The sequence below is a fragment of the Pristis pectinata genome, chromosome 23 (genome assembly GCF_009764475.1).
Source record: "Pristis pectinata isolate sPriPec2 chromosome 23, sPriPec2.1.pri, whole genome shotgun sequence".
NCBI classification, from domain to species: Eukaryota; Metazoa; Chordata; class Chondrichthyes; order Rhinopristiformes; family Pristidae; genus Pristis; species Pristis pectinata.
In genome coordinates this window covers 470,411-490,688 of record NC_067427.1, presented here as the reverse complement: position 1 = coordinate 490,688, position 20,278 = coordinate 470,411, and the positions used below count along the sequence as shown (strand labels likewise).

At 44.4% G+C, this 20,278-nt stretch overlaps 1 protein-coding gene across 5 annotated transcripts in view; it reads left to right on the top strand.

Annotated features, from left to right (window-relative positions):
* The window catches only part of akna (AT-hook transcription factor), an 81,375-nt gene that overhangs the window by 30,128 nt on the left and 30,969 nt on the right, over positions 1 to 20,278 (top strand). For 3 of the 5 annotated variants that reach the window (XM_052036791.1, XM_052036794.1, XM_052036789.1), the window contains exons 5-12: positions 3,584 to 3,728; positions 7,260 to 7,408; positions 8,324 to 8,383; positions 10,644 to 10,777; positions 12,094 to 12,331; positions 15,770 to 15,921; positions 17,627 to 17,812; positions 17,982 to 18,240. In XM_052036791.1, coding sequence (XP_051892751.1) covers positions 3,584 to 3,728; positions 7,260 to 7,408; positions 8,324 to 8,383; positions 10,644 to 10,777; positions 12,094 to 12,331; positions 15,770 to 15,921; positions 17,627 to 17,812; positions 17,982 to 18,240 — 1,323 coding nt within the window. The remainder of the gene's footprint in view (positions 1 to 3,583; positions 3,729 to 7,259; positions 7,409 to 8,323; positions 8,384 to 10,643; positions 10,778 to 12,093; positions 12,332 to 15,769; positions 15,922 to 17,626; positions 17,813 to 17,981; positions 18,241 to 20,278) is intronic. The other 2 variants (XM_052036790.1, XM_052036792.1) reach the window with 2 other exon arrangements.

Genomic DNA, 20,278 nt, shown 5'->3' with positions numbered 1-20,278 from the left:
CATACACAGTAAATGGTAGGGCACTGAGGAGTGCAGAGGAACAATGGGATCTGGGAGTTCAGACACATAATTCCCTGAAAGTGGCATTACAGGTAGACAGGGTTGTAAAGAAGGCTTTTGGCATCCTGGCATTCATAAATCAAAGTATTGAGTATAGGAGTTGGGATGTTATGGTGAGGTTGTATAAGACATTGGTGAGGCCAAATTTGGAGTATTGTATACAGTTCTGGTCACCTAACTATAGGAAGGATATCAGTAAGATTGAAGTATTTACTAGAATGTTGCCGGGTCTTCAGGAGTTGAGTTACAGGGAAAGATTGAACAGGTGAGGACTTTATTCCTTGGAGTGTAGAAGAATGAGGGGAGATTTGATAGAGGTTTACAGAATTATGAGGGATATAGACAGAGTTAATGCGAGCAGGCTCTTTCCACCTAGATTAGGAGAGATAAGTACAAGGGGACATGGCTTTAGGGTGAAAGGGGAAAGGTTTAGTGGTAACATTAGGGGGAACTTCTTAACTCAGAGTGAGGGGAGTGTGGAACGAGCTGCCATCTGACATGGTAAATGCAGGCTCACTCTTAAGTTTTAAGAATACATTGGATAGATACATGGACAGGAGAGGTCTGGAGGGTTATGGACTGGGTGCAGGTCAATGGGACTAGCAGAATAAAGTTTTGGCACAGACTAGAAGGGCCGAATGGCCTGTTTTCTATGCTGTAGTGTTCTATGGTTCTATTGAGGCTTTAGAGAGGGTGCAGAGGAGGTTTACTAGGATGCTGCCTGGATTAGAGGGCACGTGCTATCAGGAGAGGCTGGGCAAACTTGAGCTCTTTTCTCTGGAGCGGCGGAGGCTGAGGGGTGATCTTTTGGAAATGAATAAAGTTATGAGGGGCATAGATAGGGTGGACAAGCAACATCTTTTTCTCATTATTGAGCGATTCAGTACCAGAGGACATGCATTTAAGGTGAGAGGGGGTAGGTTCAGAAGAGACACGAGGGGTACGTTTTTCACTCAGAGAGTGGTGGATGCCTGGAATGCGTTGCCTGATAGGGTGGTGGAGGCAAGTTCATTGGGGGCTTTTAAGGGGGGCTTGGATGGGCACATGAATGGGAGGAAAATGGAAAGATATGGGCATTCTGTAAATAGGAGGGATTAACTATGTCAGCACAGCATTGTGGGCCAAAAGGCCTGTTCTGTGCTGTACTGTTTTATGTTCTTTCTGTTTCTTATTTGTTTCCCTAATTTGTTGATATACTTAAGGTACATGGGATCCATGGAGACTTGGTAGATTGGATTCAAAATTGACTTGGCCACAGAAGACAGAGGGTAGTGATGGCGGGGTGTTATTCTGACTGGAGTCCTGTGACCAGTGGTGTTCCGCAGGAATCAGTGCTGAGACCTCTATTGTTTGTGTTCTATATACATATAAATGATTTGGATGAAAATGTGGGTGGGCCGATTAGAAAGTTTGCAGATGACACAAAAATTGGTGGAGCTGTGGATTAGTGAGGGAGGTCGTCAAAGAATTCAGCTGGATATAGATCAGTTGGAAATGTGGGTAGAGAAGTGGAAGATGAAGTTTAATCCGTAAAGTGTGAGGTGCTGCGCTTTGCGAGGTCAAATGTAAGAGGAAAGTATACAGTAAATGGCAGGACCCTTAAAGCATTGATGTGCAGAGGGATCTTGCGGTCCAAGTCCATAGCTCCCCGAAAGTGGCAACACAGGTAAATAGGGTGGTAAAGAAGGTGTACAGCATACTTGCTTTCATCAGTCGGGGCATTGAGTATAAAAGTCAGGAAACCATGTTGCAACTGTATAAAACTTGGGTCAGGTCACATTTGGATTATTGTGTGCAGTTTTGGTCACCACATTACAGGAAGGATGTGGAGGCTTTGGAGAGGGTGCAGAAGAGGTTCACCAGGATGCTGCCTGGGTTAGAGCGTATGAGCTATAAGGAGAGGTTGGACAAACTTGGATTGCTTTCTCTGGAGTGTCAGTGGCTGAGGATTGAGCTGAAAGAAGTTTATAAACTTATGAGAGGGAGAGATAGGGTAGACAGTCAGAGTCTTTTCCCAGGGTGGAAATGTCAAATACTAGAGAGCATAGGTTTAAGGTGAGAGGGGGAAAGTTTGAAAGAGATTTTAGAGGTAAATTTTATACAGAGAGTTGTGGGTGCCTGGACCTCGCTGCCAAGGGAAGTGATGGAAACAGGTATGATAACAATACTTAAGAGGCATTTAGACAAGAATGTGAACAGGCAGGAGATGGAGGGAAACAGACCATGTGCAGGCAGATGGGATTAGCAGGGGATGGAGGGATATAGACCATGTGCAGGCAGATGGGATTAGTTTAAATTGGCATCATGGTCAGCATAGACATGGTGGGCCGAAGGGCCTTTTGCTCTGCTGTACTGTTCAATGTTCTATGTTCTTCCTCTACCTTCCTTCCACGATTATGTGCTCTGAAGATTACATTTCTTATGTCATTGATCTTGTATCTATATCATTGTGGATTCTACTTTTGCCTTTTTTCTGCTGCCGTGTTGTTAGCAAAGAAACAAGCTCTTCAGCCCACATTGTCCATGCCTACCATCAGGTACCTCTCTATACTAGCCCTCCTCACATTATAAACTGAAGCTGGATTTGTTTCCACCTTTCAAGAGTATGAGAATTCTTCTTTGCAGTAATAGGCTTGAAAGTACCTTAAGCAAGTTCAGAGCTGTCTGTGTCAATATCAATCAGCAAAAAGCTATGATCTCCATCAGTAAAATTTATATAAAATAGATATTGCTGCAGATATTCGGCAGGTCAGACAGCATCTGTGAAGAGAGAAGCAGAGTTAATGTTTCAGGCTGATGACTTTTCATCTGAACTGTTGGTAAAGCTTGTGTTTTGAGAGGAATATTAAATAGAAACAATTCAACCTTCATCCATCTCTCTTGGTCATGAGGAGTTTGGACATGCTCTCAGCAACATAATTTGGCTGTGTAAATCACAATGGGCTGTGTACCCAATAAACACCTTACAGAATCTCAGTGCTATTCACTGTCGAGAGAATGGAGCAGCTTGCGGGCAGAATGTCCAGGAGTTCCCTCTGCACTGACACAGCACAAGCTGGGCTTGACCCCGTCTCTGGGATTCCTTACACTCTTGTATAGGGCAGGTTGACTTGGAGTCGCGATTCACCAGTGACACCACCACAAAGAGTTTGAATTATGACGCCAGGTGACATGGTCTGGGCTGAAGACAGAGGCAGAGAGACAGATAGCGAGAGATATGGCACAGAAACAGGCCCTTCAGCCCACCAATTCCCTGTTGGATTCTGTGGAGTTTCAAAGATTTGATCAAATGGAGGTGTTAAAGATGATGACAGCTTGATTGTCCGGGGAGAGAGAAACTATTTCCTCTGGTAGGGGCGAGAGCGACAGAGGTAACAGTTCAGATTGATGATCTTTCATCAGAACTGGAAGTTGTTCAGAATGAACGGGCAAGCCCGGGAGATTTTAATGCTTCAAGTTCTGTTTCCGTTACAGTTTCTGTCATGCTTTGGATCTGCGCTCAGTTTCATCTTTTATTATGTAGGTGAACCTGTTCACTGATCCTCCAAAACCAGGTCACAGTTTCCAGGGACCATCCCTGAATCGGCCTTCAAAGGTCATGACATTTGCTATCTCCTATCCACAAAAAGCCGAACTTGGCCCCCCTCTGGACTCCCGTGCTCAGACAGGTAAGAACGTCACATTTTGTTCATGCTTCATGAGAAATTCTGAAACATCAAACTCCAAGGGAAATGGAGAGCGTTTCTTTCAGCTTCCTGCGCATTGATGGTCATGTGCAGAATTTGTTTCTGTGTCCTTTGATCTCAGTGGTCACAACTTCATTTCATAAATAAAACACTTGTTTTGGAATCTTGAAGGATTTGGCACAGACTGTGTGACTTGAGAAAGAATTGTTTGAGGAGAGGCGCAATGGTTTGGGCAGGAGGATGTATGTTGGATTACCAGCGGTAATGGTCCGAATGTTTGAACCAGTCTCCATTCCTACAATGCAAAACTGATTTTAAACCAGCAATGAATTAGCGATCAGACTTGAGCACACCACGGAATGACAAGTGTGACAAATGTCTCCCATTGAAGGGTGGGGGGAGCTTGGCCATGAGTGGAGTGGAAGAAGTTTTAAGCTGAACACTGGCTGAACGGCTCGCTGCTGACAACAGTGTCTGAGACAGGAAGCCTTTTATTGCCAAGGCAACACTAACATCCTGAGATACACAGGGACTAATTGCTAGAACCCTGATCCTGGTCACGAGTCCAAAACCTACAATTTAGGAGTGACTGTGAAATTTCAACTGACTTCAGTGAATCAAATTTCAGAAGCAGAGTAAAACAGAACTAAGCCCGTTTAGCCCCACAGGTCTCCAACCATGCAGTCTTCAGGTATAGGATGAGGCGTGGATGGGGTGGAATTTGTTAAATGTGTCCAGGAGACTATCAATATGTAGATGGCCCTACTAGAGAGGAGGCAATACTGGACCTCCTGTGGGAAATGAAGCAGGACAAGTGACAGAAGTGACAGTGGGGGAGCACTTTGGGACCAGTGACCATAATTCTGTTAGTTTTTAAATAGTTATAGAAAAAGAAAGGACTGGCCCACAATTTAAAGTCCTAACGTGGGGCAAGGTTAATTTTGAGGCATTAGACAGGAATGAAAAGGTTGATTGGGAGAGTCTGTTTGCATGTGAAGGGACATCTGGCAAGTGGGAGGCTTTTGAAAGTGACTTAGGAGGAGTTCAAGGCCAGTATGTCCCTGTTAGAGTGAAGAACAAGGCTGGCAGGATTAAGGAATCCTGGCTGATGAAGAATATTGAGGTTCTGGTCAGGAAAAAGGAGCCATATGTCAGGTATAGGCAGCTGGGATTAAGCAAATCCCTTGAGAAAAGTATAAGGGATGTAGAAATACACATGAGTGAAATCAGGAGGGCAAAAAGAGGACGTGAGATTGCTCCGGCAGATCAGGTAAAGGGGAATCCGAAGAAATTCTATCAGTATATTAAGAGCAAAGGGGTAACTAGAGAGAGAATAGGTCCCCTTAAGGATCAGCATGGTCATCTATGTGTGGAGCCACGGGAGGTGGCAAGGTGTTAAATGAATATTTCTCATCTGTACATAGGAGGCTAAGGAATTAAGGGAAGTGAATAGTGATGTATGGTAATATATCCACAGAACAAAAGAGAAGATGCTGGTGGTCTTAAGGCATTTTAAAGTAGATAAATCCCCAGGGCCTGATCCTAGGACATTGTAGGAGCAAGGGAAGAAATTGCTGGGGCCCTGGGAGAGATGTTTGCATCATCTTTAGCCACAGGTGAGGTACCAGAAGACTGGAGGGTGGCTAATGTTGTGCCCTTATTTAAGAAGGGCTGCAAGGACAAGCCAGGCCTGACATCAGTGGTGCGTAAGTCACTGGAGGGGACTCTGAGGGAAGGATCTGCCAGCATTTGGAAAGGCAAGTACTGATTAGGGACAGTCAACATGGCTTTGTGTGTGGGAAATCATTCTCACGAATTTGATTGAGATTTTTGAAAAGGTGATAAACAGGATTGATGAGGGCAGGGCGGTTGACATTGTCTACCTGGACTTCAGCAAGGCCTTTCCGGATGAGCATTTAAATTATCAAGGCATAGAAGGCTAATGGGCAAGTGCTGGGACTAGTCTGGTTGGGTACTTGATGGTCATCATGGTCATGGTGGGCCAAAGGGCCTGTTTCTGTGTTGTAGGAATCCATTGCCCCAGGGTCAGAGTTTCAAAATAAGGGATCAGCCATTAAGGACTGCAGGGAGAACTTTGATCATGAAATTCTCTATCCAATTGGTTGTGGAGGTCAGATACTAATTATATCTTGGACAGAGATCGATCCATTCTTACATATTAAGGGTATCACGTGACATGGGGGTTCAGGAAAATAGTACTGAGGCAAAAGATCAGCATCAGTCTTCTTGAATGGTGGAGCAGGTATGAGAGACTGGATGACTTTCAGTTATTATCTCAATAGGCAGTAGGCATCTGGATTTTGTGCAAGGAAGTTTGATGGTTACAGGATGTAGCCAGTACACTTCACTCCTCTCCAATTACTATAGAACACAGAAAATAGAACAATACATCACAGGATGGAGGGTCTTGACCCAGGTCATCAACAATCTGGCCCTTCAGCCCACCGTGTCTGTGCCGACCATGATCCCATCTGCCTGCGTATAGTCCGTATTCCTGCATTCCCTACCTGTTCATGTGTCTGTATAAATGCTTCTCAAACATTGTTGTCATATTTACTTCCATCACCTCCCCTGGCAGAGTGTTCCAGGCACCCCTACTCTCTGTGTTAAAAAACTTACCTCATAAATCTCCTTTAAACTTTCTCCCTCTCACCTTAAACCTATGCTCTCTAGTATTTGACATTTCTACCCCAAGAAAAACACTCTGACTACCTACCCTATCTATGCCTCTGATAATTTTATATATTTCTATCAGGTCACTCCTCAGCCTCCAATGATCCAGAGAAAACAATCCAAGTTTGTCCAACCTCTCCTTATATGGAGCTAATACTCCGATCCAGGCAACATTCTGGTGAACCTTCCCTGGAATTTACAATTGTAAAAGTGTAACACAGACTCCCATTACTGGTTGTACAGCATCACACGGTGAGGACTACACTGCTAGTGTAGCAATGGCCCATGGAAGGAGAGATGCTGCAGAGTCAAAATCCTACTGACATTTCTTCATCTTCCAGAGTGTGCCTTTACAATCCATCCAAGTGACCTCCCTTTGCTTCTGTGCCGTCCCTCTCGTCTCACTGGACTTGATGTCAGATGCCAAATTTATACTGGCCCTTTCTTGGGGCAGTGTTGTATTTGAAGTTCAAGTGAGCACTCAAGCAAGTAACTGGCATCAAACAGACAGGCCAAAGGTGCTCTTAGTGCTAATGCTGGACAAACCGTCAGTACTTTTCTCATTGTGACCTTTGATATTTTTGCCAACTAAATTCTCCTTAAAGCAGAAAATCAAATCAGCAGCATCATTGTGACAACCAAAGGTGTTCCGTGATTATGCAAATTTGTTCTTAGATTTTCTTTATAAACGCTAACTGAAAATTACTGAATCACTTTATGCAAAGACGGCTTTAATTTTGAGTTGAAACTATTGGGTCTTGGGCTGAGCCAGCCACACCAGAAGGAGGTATCGGAGTGGAGCTGAATTATTCTTGTCAGGATTCCCTTTTTCAGAAACTCACAACACTCGGGAGCTGCCAGGATCATCGGGTGGGACCCCCAGCCAGAATGACCGCACCATGGAGCCCACAGCAGGGGACTGTCTGACCTGGGCTCTTGCCCAGCAGGCTGAGGCTCTGCAGAAACAGGTGAGAGTTGCTGAACATCTGCTTTACATTGAACGGGTCATCTGTTGTGTTTGGATGACATTTGTATGAGTTTTGATGATGGCCTGTCTGTTTGATGCCAGTTAGTTCTTGGGTGAGTCAATGAACCAATATTGCAACACGTTCACTGGGTTGATTGACTCACCCAAGTTATACATGAATAAATGGTGCAGGGGCTTGTTTCCCTTTGCAGATGAGTAATTCTGAGTCCCTCTGGGCTCCTGAGACCACTGTGCCCACACTTTCCGTATATATGGGAAATATCTTCTTTACATTTGCAAAAGTGGTGACTTTGAAGCTGTAGTTTGTCCAGATGGAGAGGACAGTGGCTGAAAGAGAATAAGAATTAGCTTAAAATGAGGAAGGCCTCAAAGTACTTGATAAAAATACCACAGAAGCCTTCAAATTAATTAGGTACATTTTGTGACTAAACATTAGGCGACACCAGCACCTTGCATTTTTAGTGTATTAGTTACTAAAATAGATAAATCCAAGACACTTTATAGGCCACTCAAGGGAGGAACTGAATGAGTAGCCATTAGGAGATATTGCCATAAGCTTAGACCTTGAGAAAGTTTCTGGAGGAGGGCAGGGAGTTGAAGGCAGACTGTTAGGGAGTGAGTCTCAGGGTGAAGAGTTGAAGCAGTTTAAAGCTCTGTCATTGTCAGTGGATCACACAGGAAGCTGATGCACACTCCCCAGGATTAGGGCAGAGGGAATTTGTGAAACACATCCCAGTAGAAGTTGACCACCATCTGGGGCACAGTTATCTTCAGTTTCCTGACTCTTACTCAAATAAAGTTTGTGAAAAATAGTGAGCAATTTTTTTGGCTTTGTCTATTTCAGTTTATTTTATTCCAATGACATGTGGATTTGTGTGATTTCTCTTCCGAACAGATGAATATATTTGAAGAGTTCCTTAAGGCTAGAAAGCTGGCATCAGCGGCTCAGCTAAAGGTAATGCATCCAGCTGGTAAGACAAGCACAGATTTGTGAGACAACAAGACATGAAGAGGAACAGGCAGACAGAGACGTGACAATGTTCACATGTTTAAAAGGGTGGGGATGGTTTTCTTGAAGTGGATTGATAGTTGCAGATTAAAGGAGGTGCAAACAGTACCTGAGGAAAAAGAACCATTAACTTCAGTCAACATTGGGACCAGGAAGGAAGGTGAGTGAGAATAGGGTTGAGGAAATAGGAGGTGGGTCTGGAAGGGCAAGATACGTTGCAGTTGTACAAGACGCTGGTGAAGCCGCATTTGACTGAGTTATGGAGAGAGGTTGAGCAGGTTGGGACTCTTTTCATTGGAGTGCAGGAGAATGAAGGGTGATCTTATAGAGGTGTATAAAATTGTGAGGGGCATAGATAGAGTGAATACACTCAGTCTTTTTCCCAGTTGGGGAATCAAGAACAATAGGACATAGGTTTAAGGTGAGAGGAGAGTGATTTAATAGGGACAACTTTTTCACCCAGAGAGTGGTCCATATATGGAATGAGCTGCCAGAGGAAGTGATTGAGCCAGGTACATTAATAACATTTAAAAGGTACCTGGACAGGTACATGGATAGGAAAGTTTCAGAGGGATATGGGCCAAACGCGCACAAATTGGACTAGCTTAGAATGGAATCTTGGTCGGTATGGACCAGTTGGGCTGAAGGACCTGTTTCCGCACTATATGACTCTGACTCTATGACTAAGCTCAGAAGCAGCATACATGGACCAAGGAAAGGAACTAAAGAAAGATATGAGTTTGGGACTGGAACTAAGCAGGGGTGAGGAACATTAGGACATTTTCCAGAGGCCAGAGGCTAGAGCAAGAGAGGGAAGCAGTAGGGGCAGGAGACGGAATACTCTGAAACTTAGTGGCAAGAATGTGCTCACACTTGTTATTGGATGGACAATGGAGATAGGATGAAGATGGAACGGGGGGGTAATGGGGCTTAGAGTAATGACAGCAGAGAAGAGACAACATTGAGCAGAGAAGGGGAAACCAGATGTTCAGGAGATGAAATCATTGACACACAGAACTGGTGGCAAATTGGAATCATTGGGGCTAATGTGCTTCTGTTGTGGCCACTCAGGTTAAACTGGTCCAGGGTCCTGTTATTCCAAATAGTAATTATGTGGTCACATTTTTCAAGGAGGCAAACAAATGCTGTCACATTTTTCAAGGAGGCAAACAAATGCTGTTAACTTCTTGTGTTAGATCTCATTAACCTTTAGCTTTGCTCATGATTGGTGTGTAAACTATGGAGCGTAGATTATACCAATATGCCTCAATTTGAGTAACTAAATGCACAAGTGGCAGGACTGGGACTGAGGTCTAATAGGGAGCATTCACCAAGGCTCCCTATGAGGGAGGGTTTAGAATAAAAAGGCAGAGGGATGGGATCACACACCAGAAGACATAGGTCGGGCAAACAAGAATGGAACCAATGGTCAAGCAGGGAAAGGCAAAAGTGGAAGATGGAGAAATCAAGAGCGAGAAACAAACGATGCAGATCAAAGACCAGTCTGATGGCTCAGTCCTCAGAACATCCACTGTAAGTGGATGAACTAATAGATGTAAATGGACCTTATATACCTATCCTTATTATTGAGTTAATCTCATAAACCAGCAACGCCACCCACCTTCTTTTCCTTTCTTTCTGTCCTTCTAAACATACAGACTTTTACCTAGGCAAGGCATAAAAGGATATCGTCCTAATGTGGTCAAGTGGGATTTGTGCAGATAGACAAAATGGTTGGCCTGGACATGATGTGCAGTACGACTCTATGTCCATGACACACTGGATGTTCTGTTCCCATCACTGGTTCCCCTGCAGACTGCAGGAAGGTTGTTCCTGATGGTGGCAAGTCTTGAACCAGGGCTCATTGCCTAAGGATACAGGGGAGGCCATTTAGGACTGAGATGAAGGGAAATGCTTTCACCCAAAGAGTGGTGAACCTGTGGAATACACTACCACAGAATGTATCTGACACAAATTTGTTAAGTATAATCAAGAAGGAGTTACATATAGTGTAATAGCTAAAGAGATCAAGGGATATAGGGAGAAAGCAAGAACCAGGTACTGAATGTGGGTGATCAGCTGTGCTTGAAGGGCCGAATGGCCTGCTGCTGCTTCTAATCTCTTGTCGTCCACTCAGGATTTTCCAGGTCCACCCACTGCCCTGAACTAACCTTAGGGTCCTTCTCTATTCCTCTTGTGTTTCCAGGCATTTCAGAAGCTGCGGGAAGGCCAGGATGCTCTGGAGCGAGGATATCTCCAGGCCCGAGAGGAATACCGTAGCCTCCAGCAGAAGGACACCAGCGCCAGCAGTTACATCATTGGCAAGTTTGACCCCAACAGGTAAGAGGTCAATTCCAGGTTTTGTTTGGCCATTTAGAGCAGCTGAAGGGACAAATCTGCATCTGCAGAGATCTGCCTTACATCTTGTAAACCTTGCAAGGATTATGTTGTTCTTGTTCTGGGTCAGAACAAAACTGGAACATTGACTGGTTTCTAGTCCTCATTCAGATGAGCAGGAGAGGTGCTGGTCCTGCTGTGTAGTTGTGGAGAAAGGGCAGGTTGTGGAGAATGCTGGTCTAGGTGGCTGCTGGTCTGGTCCTGGTCTAGGTGGCTGCTGGTCTAGTCCTGGTCTAGGTGGCTGCTGGTTCCGTGACCCGGGATTTGGGACCTACTGGTTCATCAGATGCAGGAGGAAACCAGAGCACCCAGGAAACCTGCATGGTCACAGGGAAAATGTGAAAACTCCACAAGTCAGTGCCTGAGGTCAGGATCAAACCTGGGTCCCTGGAGCTGTGAGACGATCCCACATCCCACCCTCATGGTAACATGCATTATACTCTCTTGATGCCATCTATGTATAGACTGCAGCTGCTGTAAATGGATAACTTATCATTATGTAAATTATAGCATCCTTCCATGTGTTCTTTTGATCACTGAGTGCTGAAGGAGTAGGGAGGGCAATAATTAACATGTATTAGTGCGAGATGTTGATAGTAGGTTTCAATGACACAGGCATTTCTCTTGCGTTTGTAAAGCTTTCCAACACAGACCCTCACCCAGCACTCTAGTGTCAGGTACCACATCCTCTGATGTCCCTGATATCCCCTAATTCCAGATCCCATCTTCCCCATGTGCCCCTGTGAACTTTGACCCACTTGACCTTCCACTAAGTAGCTGCTGTGAAGCAGAGTTAACTCGGGAAAAGCAATGTGTGCATTGAATTTGCTGCTGGGCCTCAGGCAAACTGGCACAAAGGCCTGCATGGTGCTGCTTTAGTTCAGTGTCTGGAGCAGGTTCATAAAGGAGGTATATAAGACGGTTAATGCTGTTGCAGAAAGACCTGAAGCTGTTGGCAAGCTTTATAAAGTGCAAAGACTTACTAATAACACGAGAGATGTTGATTATTGTGTGGTGAAACATTGAACAGGCTTTACACTGTGGCGTGTAAAATTTGAATAAATGCAGAAAGCCGGGAAACTTTAGTCCTGATGCAGGGTCTCAGCCTGAAACATCGACAGTTCCTTTCCCCCAACAGATGCTGCTGGACCTGCTGAGTTCCTCCAGCAGATTGTTTGTTGCCACAACATTTAAGATGTATATGGCTTATTTCTGCAACATTCAGTGGTTGACAGTGGTGCCTGCACTTTCCTTCCCAGAGAAGTAGAGGGGAACATTTTTCGGCTTGGAATGCGTTTAGAGGATGTGAGGGAGTGGATTGATCAAGTCCCTGAGACCAACGCCCCCACAGACCATCATTCCGATGAAGGAGCGAGTCCCAACTCCTGGGTCACCGAAGGACCTGCCCAGCAGCCAGCTAGACCAATGCCAATGGTGCAGCCTCCAAAACCTACCCTTCAAACCCCAGGAGACGCAGAGCAGGATCCCAAACATGAGGTAAGACTTGGATCTCTGTTCTAGTACTGGGAATTTCAGCCAAAGTGATCCATTTGTGTCCACCATCTTGAACCAGTGTAACCCTGTTTGCTTGTCCACCTTTCCCCATATCAGCATCACTGGCTGTCGGATGAACTGGTTGTGCCATTTGGAAAGTTCCTGACATTTATCCTTCCTTCCTCATGTGCTTCCATTTCCACTGCAGGCGGTGCCTGTGAGTAACCAAAGTATTCTGTAGAGTTTTGGTCTTCTTACCCTAAAAAGGATATACTTACACTAGAGTGAGTGCATTGATGACTCACCAGAGTAGTTCCATGTGAGGAGAGATTGAGTTGATTTGGCCTTTAGAATTTAGAAAAACGGAAGAAGATCTGTTTGAAACTTTCAAAATTCTTACAAGTTCATCAGGCTGAATGCAAGGAGGATGTTTCCCCTGAATGACACATCTAGAACCAGGGATCACAGACTCAGACTAGAATTAGGCTGTTTGGGACTGAGATGAGTAGAAATTCTTTCACGCAGAGGGTTAGGGTAAGGCTGTGGAGCCTCAGTCATTGAATTCATTCAAAAGGGAGATAGCGAGATTTCTGCATATTCTACGATCAAGGGATATGGAAATCAAGTGCAGGAAAATGGCTCTAAGGTGGAAGATCAGCCGTGATCTTGTTGAATGGCAAAGCAAGTTCGAAGAGTCGGGTGGATTCCTACCGCTCCTATTTTAAAGACAATGCCACAGTTTTTTATACCAGCTGCACAGTAAACTGCTTTAGAGAACTGTAATTAAACACTGAGTGAAGGAAAGGAATGTTAAGCAAGGATCCCAAAGCTTTGTTAAAGCAATGTTTTAATAAGAGTCTTCAGTAGAACAGGGAGGGGGCACTGGGAGGATCTAAGTGCTACCCCTGGTTGTGCAAGAAGCAGAGCTGCAGAAGGGCTGTCTTAACAAACAAACATTTTACTGATGTTTTTAACATGAGATTTACTGACGAGATTTAACAGTAAAAAAAGGTCCTGCAAAAGGAGAACATGAATGTGGATCTTAGTCTGGGGTACAGTGAGCAATACCCGACCTACCATTGACAAGTACAGTCTCTGTGACCTGATGGTTATGGAAAGTGAAGAGTGTTAGATTGTCCAGAATGACCGGTCATTGGAGAAAAATGTAACCAGGATGAAGCAGCCCATTGATCACCCTGAACATTCATTCTTTCCACCACTGGGGCACTACTGGCTGCAGTGTGCACCATTTACACAACTTACACACTTAGTGTACTCCAACAACATCTCCCAAATCTGTGACCTCTGTCACCAAGACAGATAAGGGCAGCAGGTGCTTGGGGACACCATCTTTGGCAGGTTCCCCACCAAGTCAAACACTGTCCTGAATTGGAAATATACGAAGAGTCCTTCATCATTACTGAATGTAAATTCTGGAACTTCTTCCCCAACAACAGGAGGGCTATGGGGGTTCAGGGAGACAAGTCACCTCCACTTTTTCAAGGGCAATTAAGGATGCGCAATAAGTGCTAGCCTGTGCAGCAACGCCCAGATCCCATAGATAAATTAAAATTTGCCTTTGGTTTCAATGGAACTGAATGATTTGTGTGAGAAAAATGTGAAAGGGGAGGGACAAGCAGCAGTCAATATTGTAGGCAACCAAAAATGAATTTCTATTTTGTTTTGGTGATAAAATTCTATTCAAGAGGCTTCAGTTCAGCAAAGTCTCTGTCAACATTGATGGGCTCTGCCTGGCCTGATGGTAAGGATTCTGTGAATCTCTAAGACATTAAAGCCAATGAACATGTCCCCTTCCAAACGGACAGAGAAGATCATATGAGACTGTTTGAAAAAGAGCAGATAATTCTCTGGCTGACCTGGCCATCATATCTCCCTCAATTAATGTTACCAAAACAGTCTGAATAAAACTGACCACACAAAAGAATTGTTTTTTTGGCCATGGCCAAGACAGCACACCAGCGCCTCTACTTCCTCAGGAGGCTAAAGAAATTTGGTTTGTCCCCTTTGACTCTCACCAACTTTTACCGATGCACCATAGAAAGCATCCTATCTGGACCTATCACGGCTTGGTACGGCAACTGCTCTGCCCAGGACCGCAAGAAACTGCAGAGAGTTGTGGACACAGCCCAGCGCATCACGGACACCAGCCTCCCCTCCTTGGACTCTGTCTTTACCTCTCGTTGTCTTGGTGCAGCAGCCAGCATAATCAAAGACCCCACCCACCCAGGACATTCTCTCTTCTCTCCTCTTCCATCGGGTAGGAGATACAGGTGCCTGAGGGCACATACCACCAGACTTAAGGACAGCTTTTCCCCCACTGTGATAAGACTATTGAACAGTTTGCTTATATAATGAGGTGGACTATGACCTCACGATCTACCTTGTTGTGACCTTGCACCTTATTGCACTGCACTTTCTCTGTAGCTGTAACACTTTACTCTGTACTGTTATTATTTCTACCTGTACTACATCAATGCACTTTGTACTAACTCAATGTAACTGCACTGTGTAATGAATTGACCTGTACGATCGGTTTGTAAGACAAGCTTTTCACTAAACCTCGGTACAAGTGACAATAATAAACCAGTACCAATACCAATACAACCAGCGTTGTAAAAACTATCCAGTTCACAAGTGTCCTTCAGGAGAGGGAATCTGCCGTTCTTACCCAGTCTGCCTGTATGTGACCCCAGACCCACGCATGTGGTTGACACCTGAAGAAGCCCATGGGCGGCACGGTAGCGCCATCGATAGGGGTTCAATTCATGTCGCTGTCTGTAAGGAGTTTGTACATTCTCCCCGTGTCTGCATGGGTTTTCTCCGGGTGCTCCCATTTCCTTCCACATTCCAAAGATGTTCGGGTTAGTAGGTTAACATGGTGTAATTGGGTGGCGCGGGCTCGTTGGGCTGGAAGGGCCTGTTACTGTGCTGTATAAATAAAGTCTCATATAAAGTTTTAAATAAAGTTTTTTTTATAAAACTCAAGGACGATTACTGAAGGGCAGTGAACCTCAGCTCCATTTTCCTGTCCTGTCCCCATATCCCATGATTCTCATAGTATCTAGAAATCTCATCAATTGCCAGTGATAGCCAGGTCCCAAAAACAGAAGGCCAAACAAAAATCTGGTTATTTATCTCAATGCTCTTTTTGTGACTTCCTATACACGAAACGGCTGCAGTGTTTATGACCACTGAAAACATGACCACACTTCAAAAATACTGATTCGTTTTGGAACACTCTTTAATATACTGAGAATGTGCCAGATGCTAAATAAATGCAAATTCTTACTTTCCATGATATCTTAAGTGTCCATTTACAAGTTGTTTATGATTGACATGTGCTAGCTGGACTTGCTGAAGTATTGTAGTTTGTTGAGGGAGCTGAGGGTGTTTAATGCTCACCTCTGGTATTTTCCAAAGAGCCTAGTTCTCAGTGCAACATTCCAACTTGAGAAGGTGGACGTGGAGGTGAGCTCAGTGAGTGGAGACAGTGAAAATGAGGATGCCATTCCTAGAACCCTCAAACGCAAGAAGATCCAATTGGAGGAAAGCTTTGACCAGCTGTTAGACCAGTGAGTATGGTTATAACTAACTAGTGTTGTCATCTCTTAAAATAGCAGCACTTCAGACCCTGTGAATAATCTCTGAATGTCCACTTTAAATGGAATACCACAAATCTGACCAGCAGTGAATTCCAATCAGTAGTACAGAGTGCAGTTGTGTCAGGAAAAAGATCATTATGATATTGCCTCACAATGCTGTGCTTAGATCTGATGGAATCTCACGTACATTGACCCTTTTACCCTTATTTTGAGATTCTAACCCCAGGGGAAGCAGAAGTTTTTCACTGTTCCGTGCTCTCTGCCCCAAGCAGAGAAGCAGACCCTTTGGCCCACCATGTCCATGCTGTCCTTAAGTACCTATCTATGGTAATCCCATTTTCCAGCACCACTTGATCTGTAGCCTTGTGTGCATTGGTGATTCAAGTGCTTGTCTAGATACAACTTAAATGTTGTGACAGTATTTGCCTCCACCAACCCCTCAGACTGTGTGTTCCAGATTCTGACCACCCTCTGGGTGAAAAATTTCTTCCTGAGATCTCCTTTAAACCTCTTACCCTTTACTCTAAATCTTTGCCCTCTGGTTTTAGATACCTCTGCAATATTTCCTACTGTCTAACCTGTCTGTGTCTCAAGGTGCTTCACAAAATGATGTCAGACAATTGGCACACAACAGATGTTCGGGGAAATGACCAAAGCCTAATCAGAAAGATTGAGCTTACTGAATGCCTGTAAGGAGAGAGTGGTAGAGAGGCAGAGCAGAGAGAAACACAATAGTGCATGAGGTCAGAACTGAAATAGTGGAAAGATCTTAGGGTGTCTGGGGGAGATTACAGAACGAGTCAGGGTGAGGATCTGCAGGAACTTGAAAGAAGTGATGAAAATTTTAAAATCAAGGTCTTGTTTAATCAGGAGCCAATGTAGACCAGGGAGCATAGGGTAACAGCATGATGCAGATTAGGATCCATACATTGGAAGTGTGAGGTGGGAGGTTGGTCAGGACTGCTTGAGTAAACAAAGGAAGACTTGGCAGCAGGAGCTGAGGTGGGGCAGAGGTGAGTGATGTTATGGAGATGGGAGCAGGCAGTGTTAGCGGTGGAGCACATTCATGGTCAGGTGCCCAATCTGGGGTCAAACAGGTCACCCACCCCATGGTATCTGCATTTCATATTTCCCACCGCACACCACTTGTCAAATGTTTCCAGCATGTTGCCACCACTAAAGAACATAGTTTTCCCGATTCCTGCTTCAGTATACATTCACTGTGGTTCTACAAACTTTCCAAATGGATGTGCTGGTTAGCTGATGAAGTGGAATTGACTACAGTTATATGTAATACTCTGAAAGTTTTTTTACAAGGGCTGAACCATTGCAATTTTCCTTTTTCCATATTCTTCACATAAATAATATCTTTAAAATCTTCAATTCCTTGTGTGTTTTTTGAATTAAGGCAGGAGATTGCTATAATTTTTCCATTGTAATTTTTCATTGTTAACTGCAGTGTGAAGTGCACAGGACTTGGCATTCTGCTCTACAGGGAGTAGGTATCAAACCACAGAGCAATTAGAGACAATGGCTGAAAGCTGATAGAGTTACCACATTAACAAATTGCTTATCCTCGCAACTCTTCAGGGTTCAGAGCTTTCAGCTTTGTCACAGCTTGTAAACACTTCCTCCTTTAACAGGCTAAACAACTTGTCTGATTTGTTGTTGCCAGATGTGAAAGCTTCAAGGACCTGCCTCTGTCACTGGAGCTCGACAAGGTGGGACGAGTCCCAGAATCTCCACACCGACCCCCAAAAGCACTTGCCCAAGAAATGGAAAAGGTGGAGCAGATGAAGGGAGCAAGGATAACAGCTTCTTACAGTGATCTGGATGTAGATAGCAGGAAGACACCTGAACCGTGAGTAGCAGGACATGCAAGAAATATTTTTTAAGGCTAATAAGTCAGCAGTCAATTCATGGAATGTTATATAACATTAGTGCTTTAATGCCCATTGTTAACATAGAGAGTTATATCACATTTTTCCAAATTTTTTAGAGGTTAATGATGTTTCCTTCACTTTAAAAAGGAGGCAACCAATGAAAATGCAAACGATGTTCTCCAGTGGTTTCAAGGACTTACAACAGCCGGTTCTGGATGGGGAGGAGATGCTCCCCAAAGTCAGGTCGTTCAGATCACATACCATATCTCCTGACTCTGAAGGAGCTCACCTGACAGAAAGGACGGGCCTTTCACCTGGCAAGAGTGAAACTTGCGTGGATGGAATTGCTTCTCCAGAACTTGTGCCTTGCAAGACTCTGTTCCAAGCTGCTTCAGTCCCACTGGAGGTAACCGCACAGTGAGAATGTCTAATGTCTATGGAAAGAATTTGGGCAGGGGATGTAATGCAGATTTTGCTGCTAATTTCTTTTTATAAGTAACCATTCCTAATCAAGGAAATTAGAGAAGTGACCAGGTAGGTCTGATTAAAGAAAAAAGTGCTGAAGGCACAGGAAATGTGCATCATCTCAAGAGAAGGTGGGTTTGCACAAGGTAAAGAACCAGTCATTAGGGCCCCCACCCAGGGAGTGTCCAGACCAGCATGGTGGAACTGTTGTAGATAGGAGGGCCGTGAGTCCCAAGGGACTCTTGTTTTCTAGTTCCTCTGTTGTCAGATGCTGCTCTGCTTCATCCTTCCACTTGTTTTTGTTTCATATCCGTTTCCACCACTGGGAAAAGTCCAGCTGCTTCCTTGTTTCCAAGCTGAAGGTTAAAGCGGGTTGCCACAAGGTAGAACAGCATACACTGCTGGAGGATGTTCCTCAATACCCAGGGAAGTGATGCCACACAGAACCCCACCAGCCATTGCAAGAGAGAACAGAGCACCCTCCCATGTAAGACAATAGACCTGACTACAGTTCACGCTAGAACTCCTTTTCTCAGACTGGGTCCAGAGCAGGGTCCTGGAATATCTGGTATTCACTCTGTTTTCAGTTTGTGGTGCTGATGTTTTGTAGATTTCAGTTCTAACTGGTGGTCTCCTGTCATTTCACATTCTCCCTCAGCTGCGAAAGTCAATCAGATGTTTGATGAAAATTTATACAGCTCACTCAACACTGCGATGATGTAGTTTTTATGTTGTAGTCTGAAGGATCAATATAATGACAGTTTCCTAGAACAGTACTTCGTCCATTGATAGCTCATGCTCATGAATTTTGATATCAGGCAGATGATTTGATTCTATTGTGTTTCCATATCCTGCCCCACATGCACCAGGATGTATTACATACTATTCACTCTATGCCTTGTGTTATTCCCTGTCGCTTTGTCCTCTACCTTGCTGTTGACACTGCATCCTCTGAGCTACTTATCCTAAATCTGTATCCCTGTGACTCATTGGTACTGTAAATAATATATTCTTTAAGAACTCTTTGGCATCAGTGATGGAAGGAAAGAAATGCCCTGAATTAACCATTTCTCGATGTTACCTTGCTAATCAAATTTATTTAGAAGCTTTCCAATTGTTAGAAAGTTACGTGCGAGAGACTTGGAAATATTGTATAAATCAGAAAGCAAACATTTGACCAGTCCTTCATGTTATAGGAGCGTGCAGAAAGCCCACCAATGCAACTCAGAAATGACACGGCAGTTTCAATGACCCTGTCAGTGAGTTCAGCACCAGGAGGAGGTGTCACCCTGGCTTGTTAAAAGGTGCTTGAGTTTTAATGTATCACCGCATGGAGCCCTCCTAAGTGGAGCCAATTAACTGGTCGTTTCCATTCACAAAACATAGAACAGTACAGCATAGTACAGGCCCTTCGGCCCACAATGTTGTGCTGACCTTTTAACCTACTCTAAGATCTATCTAACCCTTCCATCCCACATACCCCTCCATTTTTCTATCATCCATGTGCCTATCTAAGAGCCTCTTAAATGTCCCTGATGTATCTGCCTCTACCAGCACCTCTGGCAGTGCATTCCGCGCACCCACCACTCTCTGTGTAAAAAAACTCGCCTCTGATATCCCCCCTGTACTTTCCTCCAATCACCTTAAAATTATGCCCCTTCATGTGAGCCATTTTTACCCTGAGAAAAAGTCTCTGGCTGTCCACTCAATCTATGCCTCTTATCATCTTGTACACCTCTGTCAGGTCACTTCTCATCCTCCTTCACTCCAAAGAGAAGCCCTAGCTCGTTCAACCTATCCTCATAAGGCATGCTCTCCAATCCAGGCAGCATTCTGGTAAATCTCCTCTGCACCCTTTCTAAACCTTCCACACCATTCCTATAATGAGACGACCAGAATTGAACACAATATTCTAAGTGTGGTCTAACCAGGGTTTTATAGAGCTGCAACATTACCTCACGACTCTTGAACTCAATCCC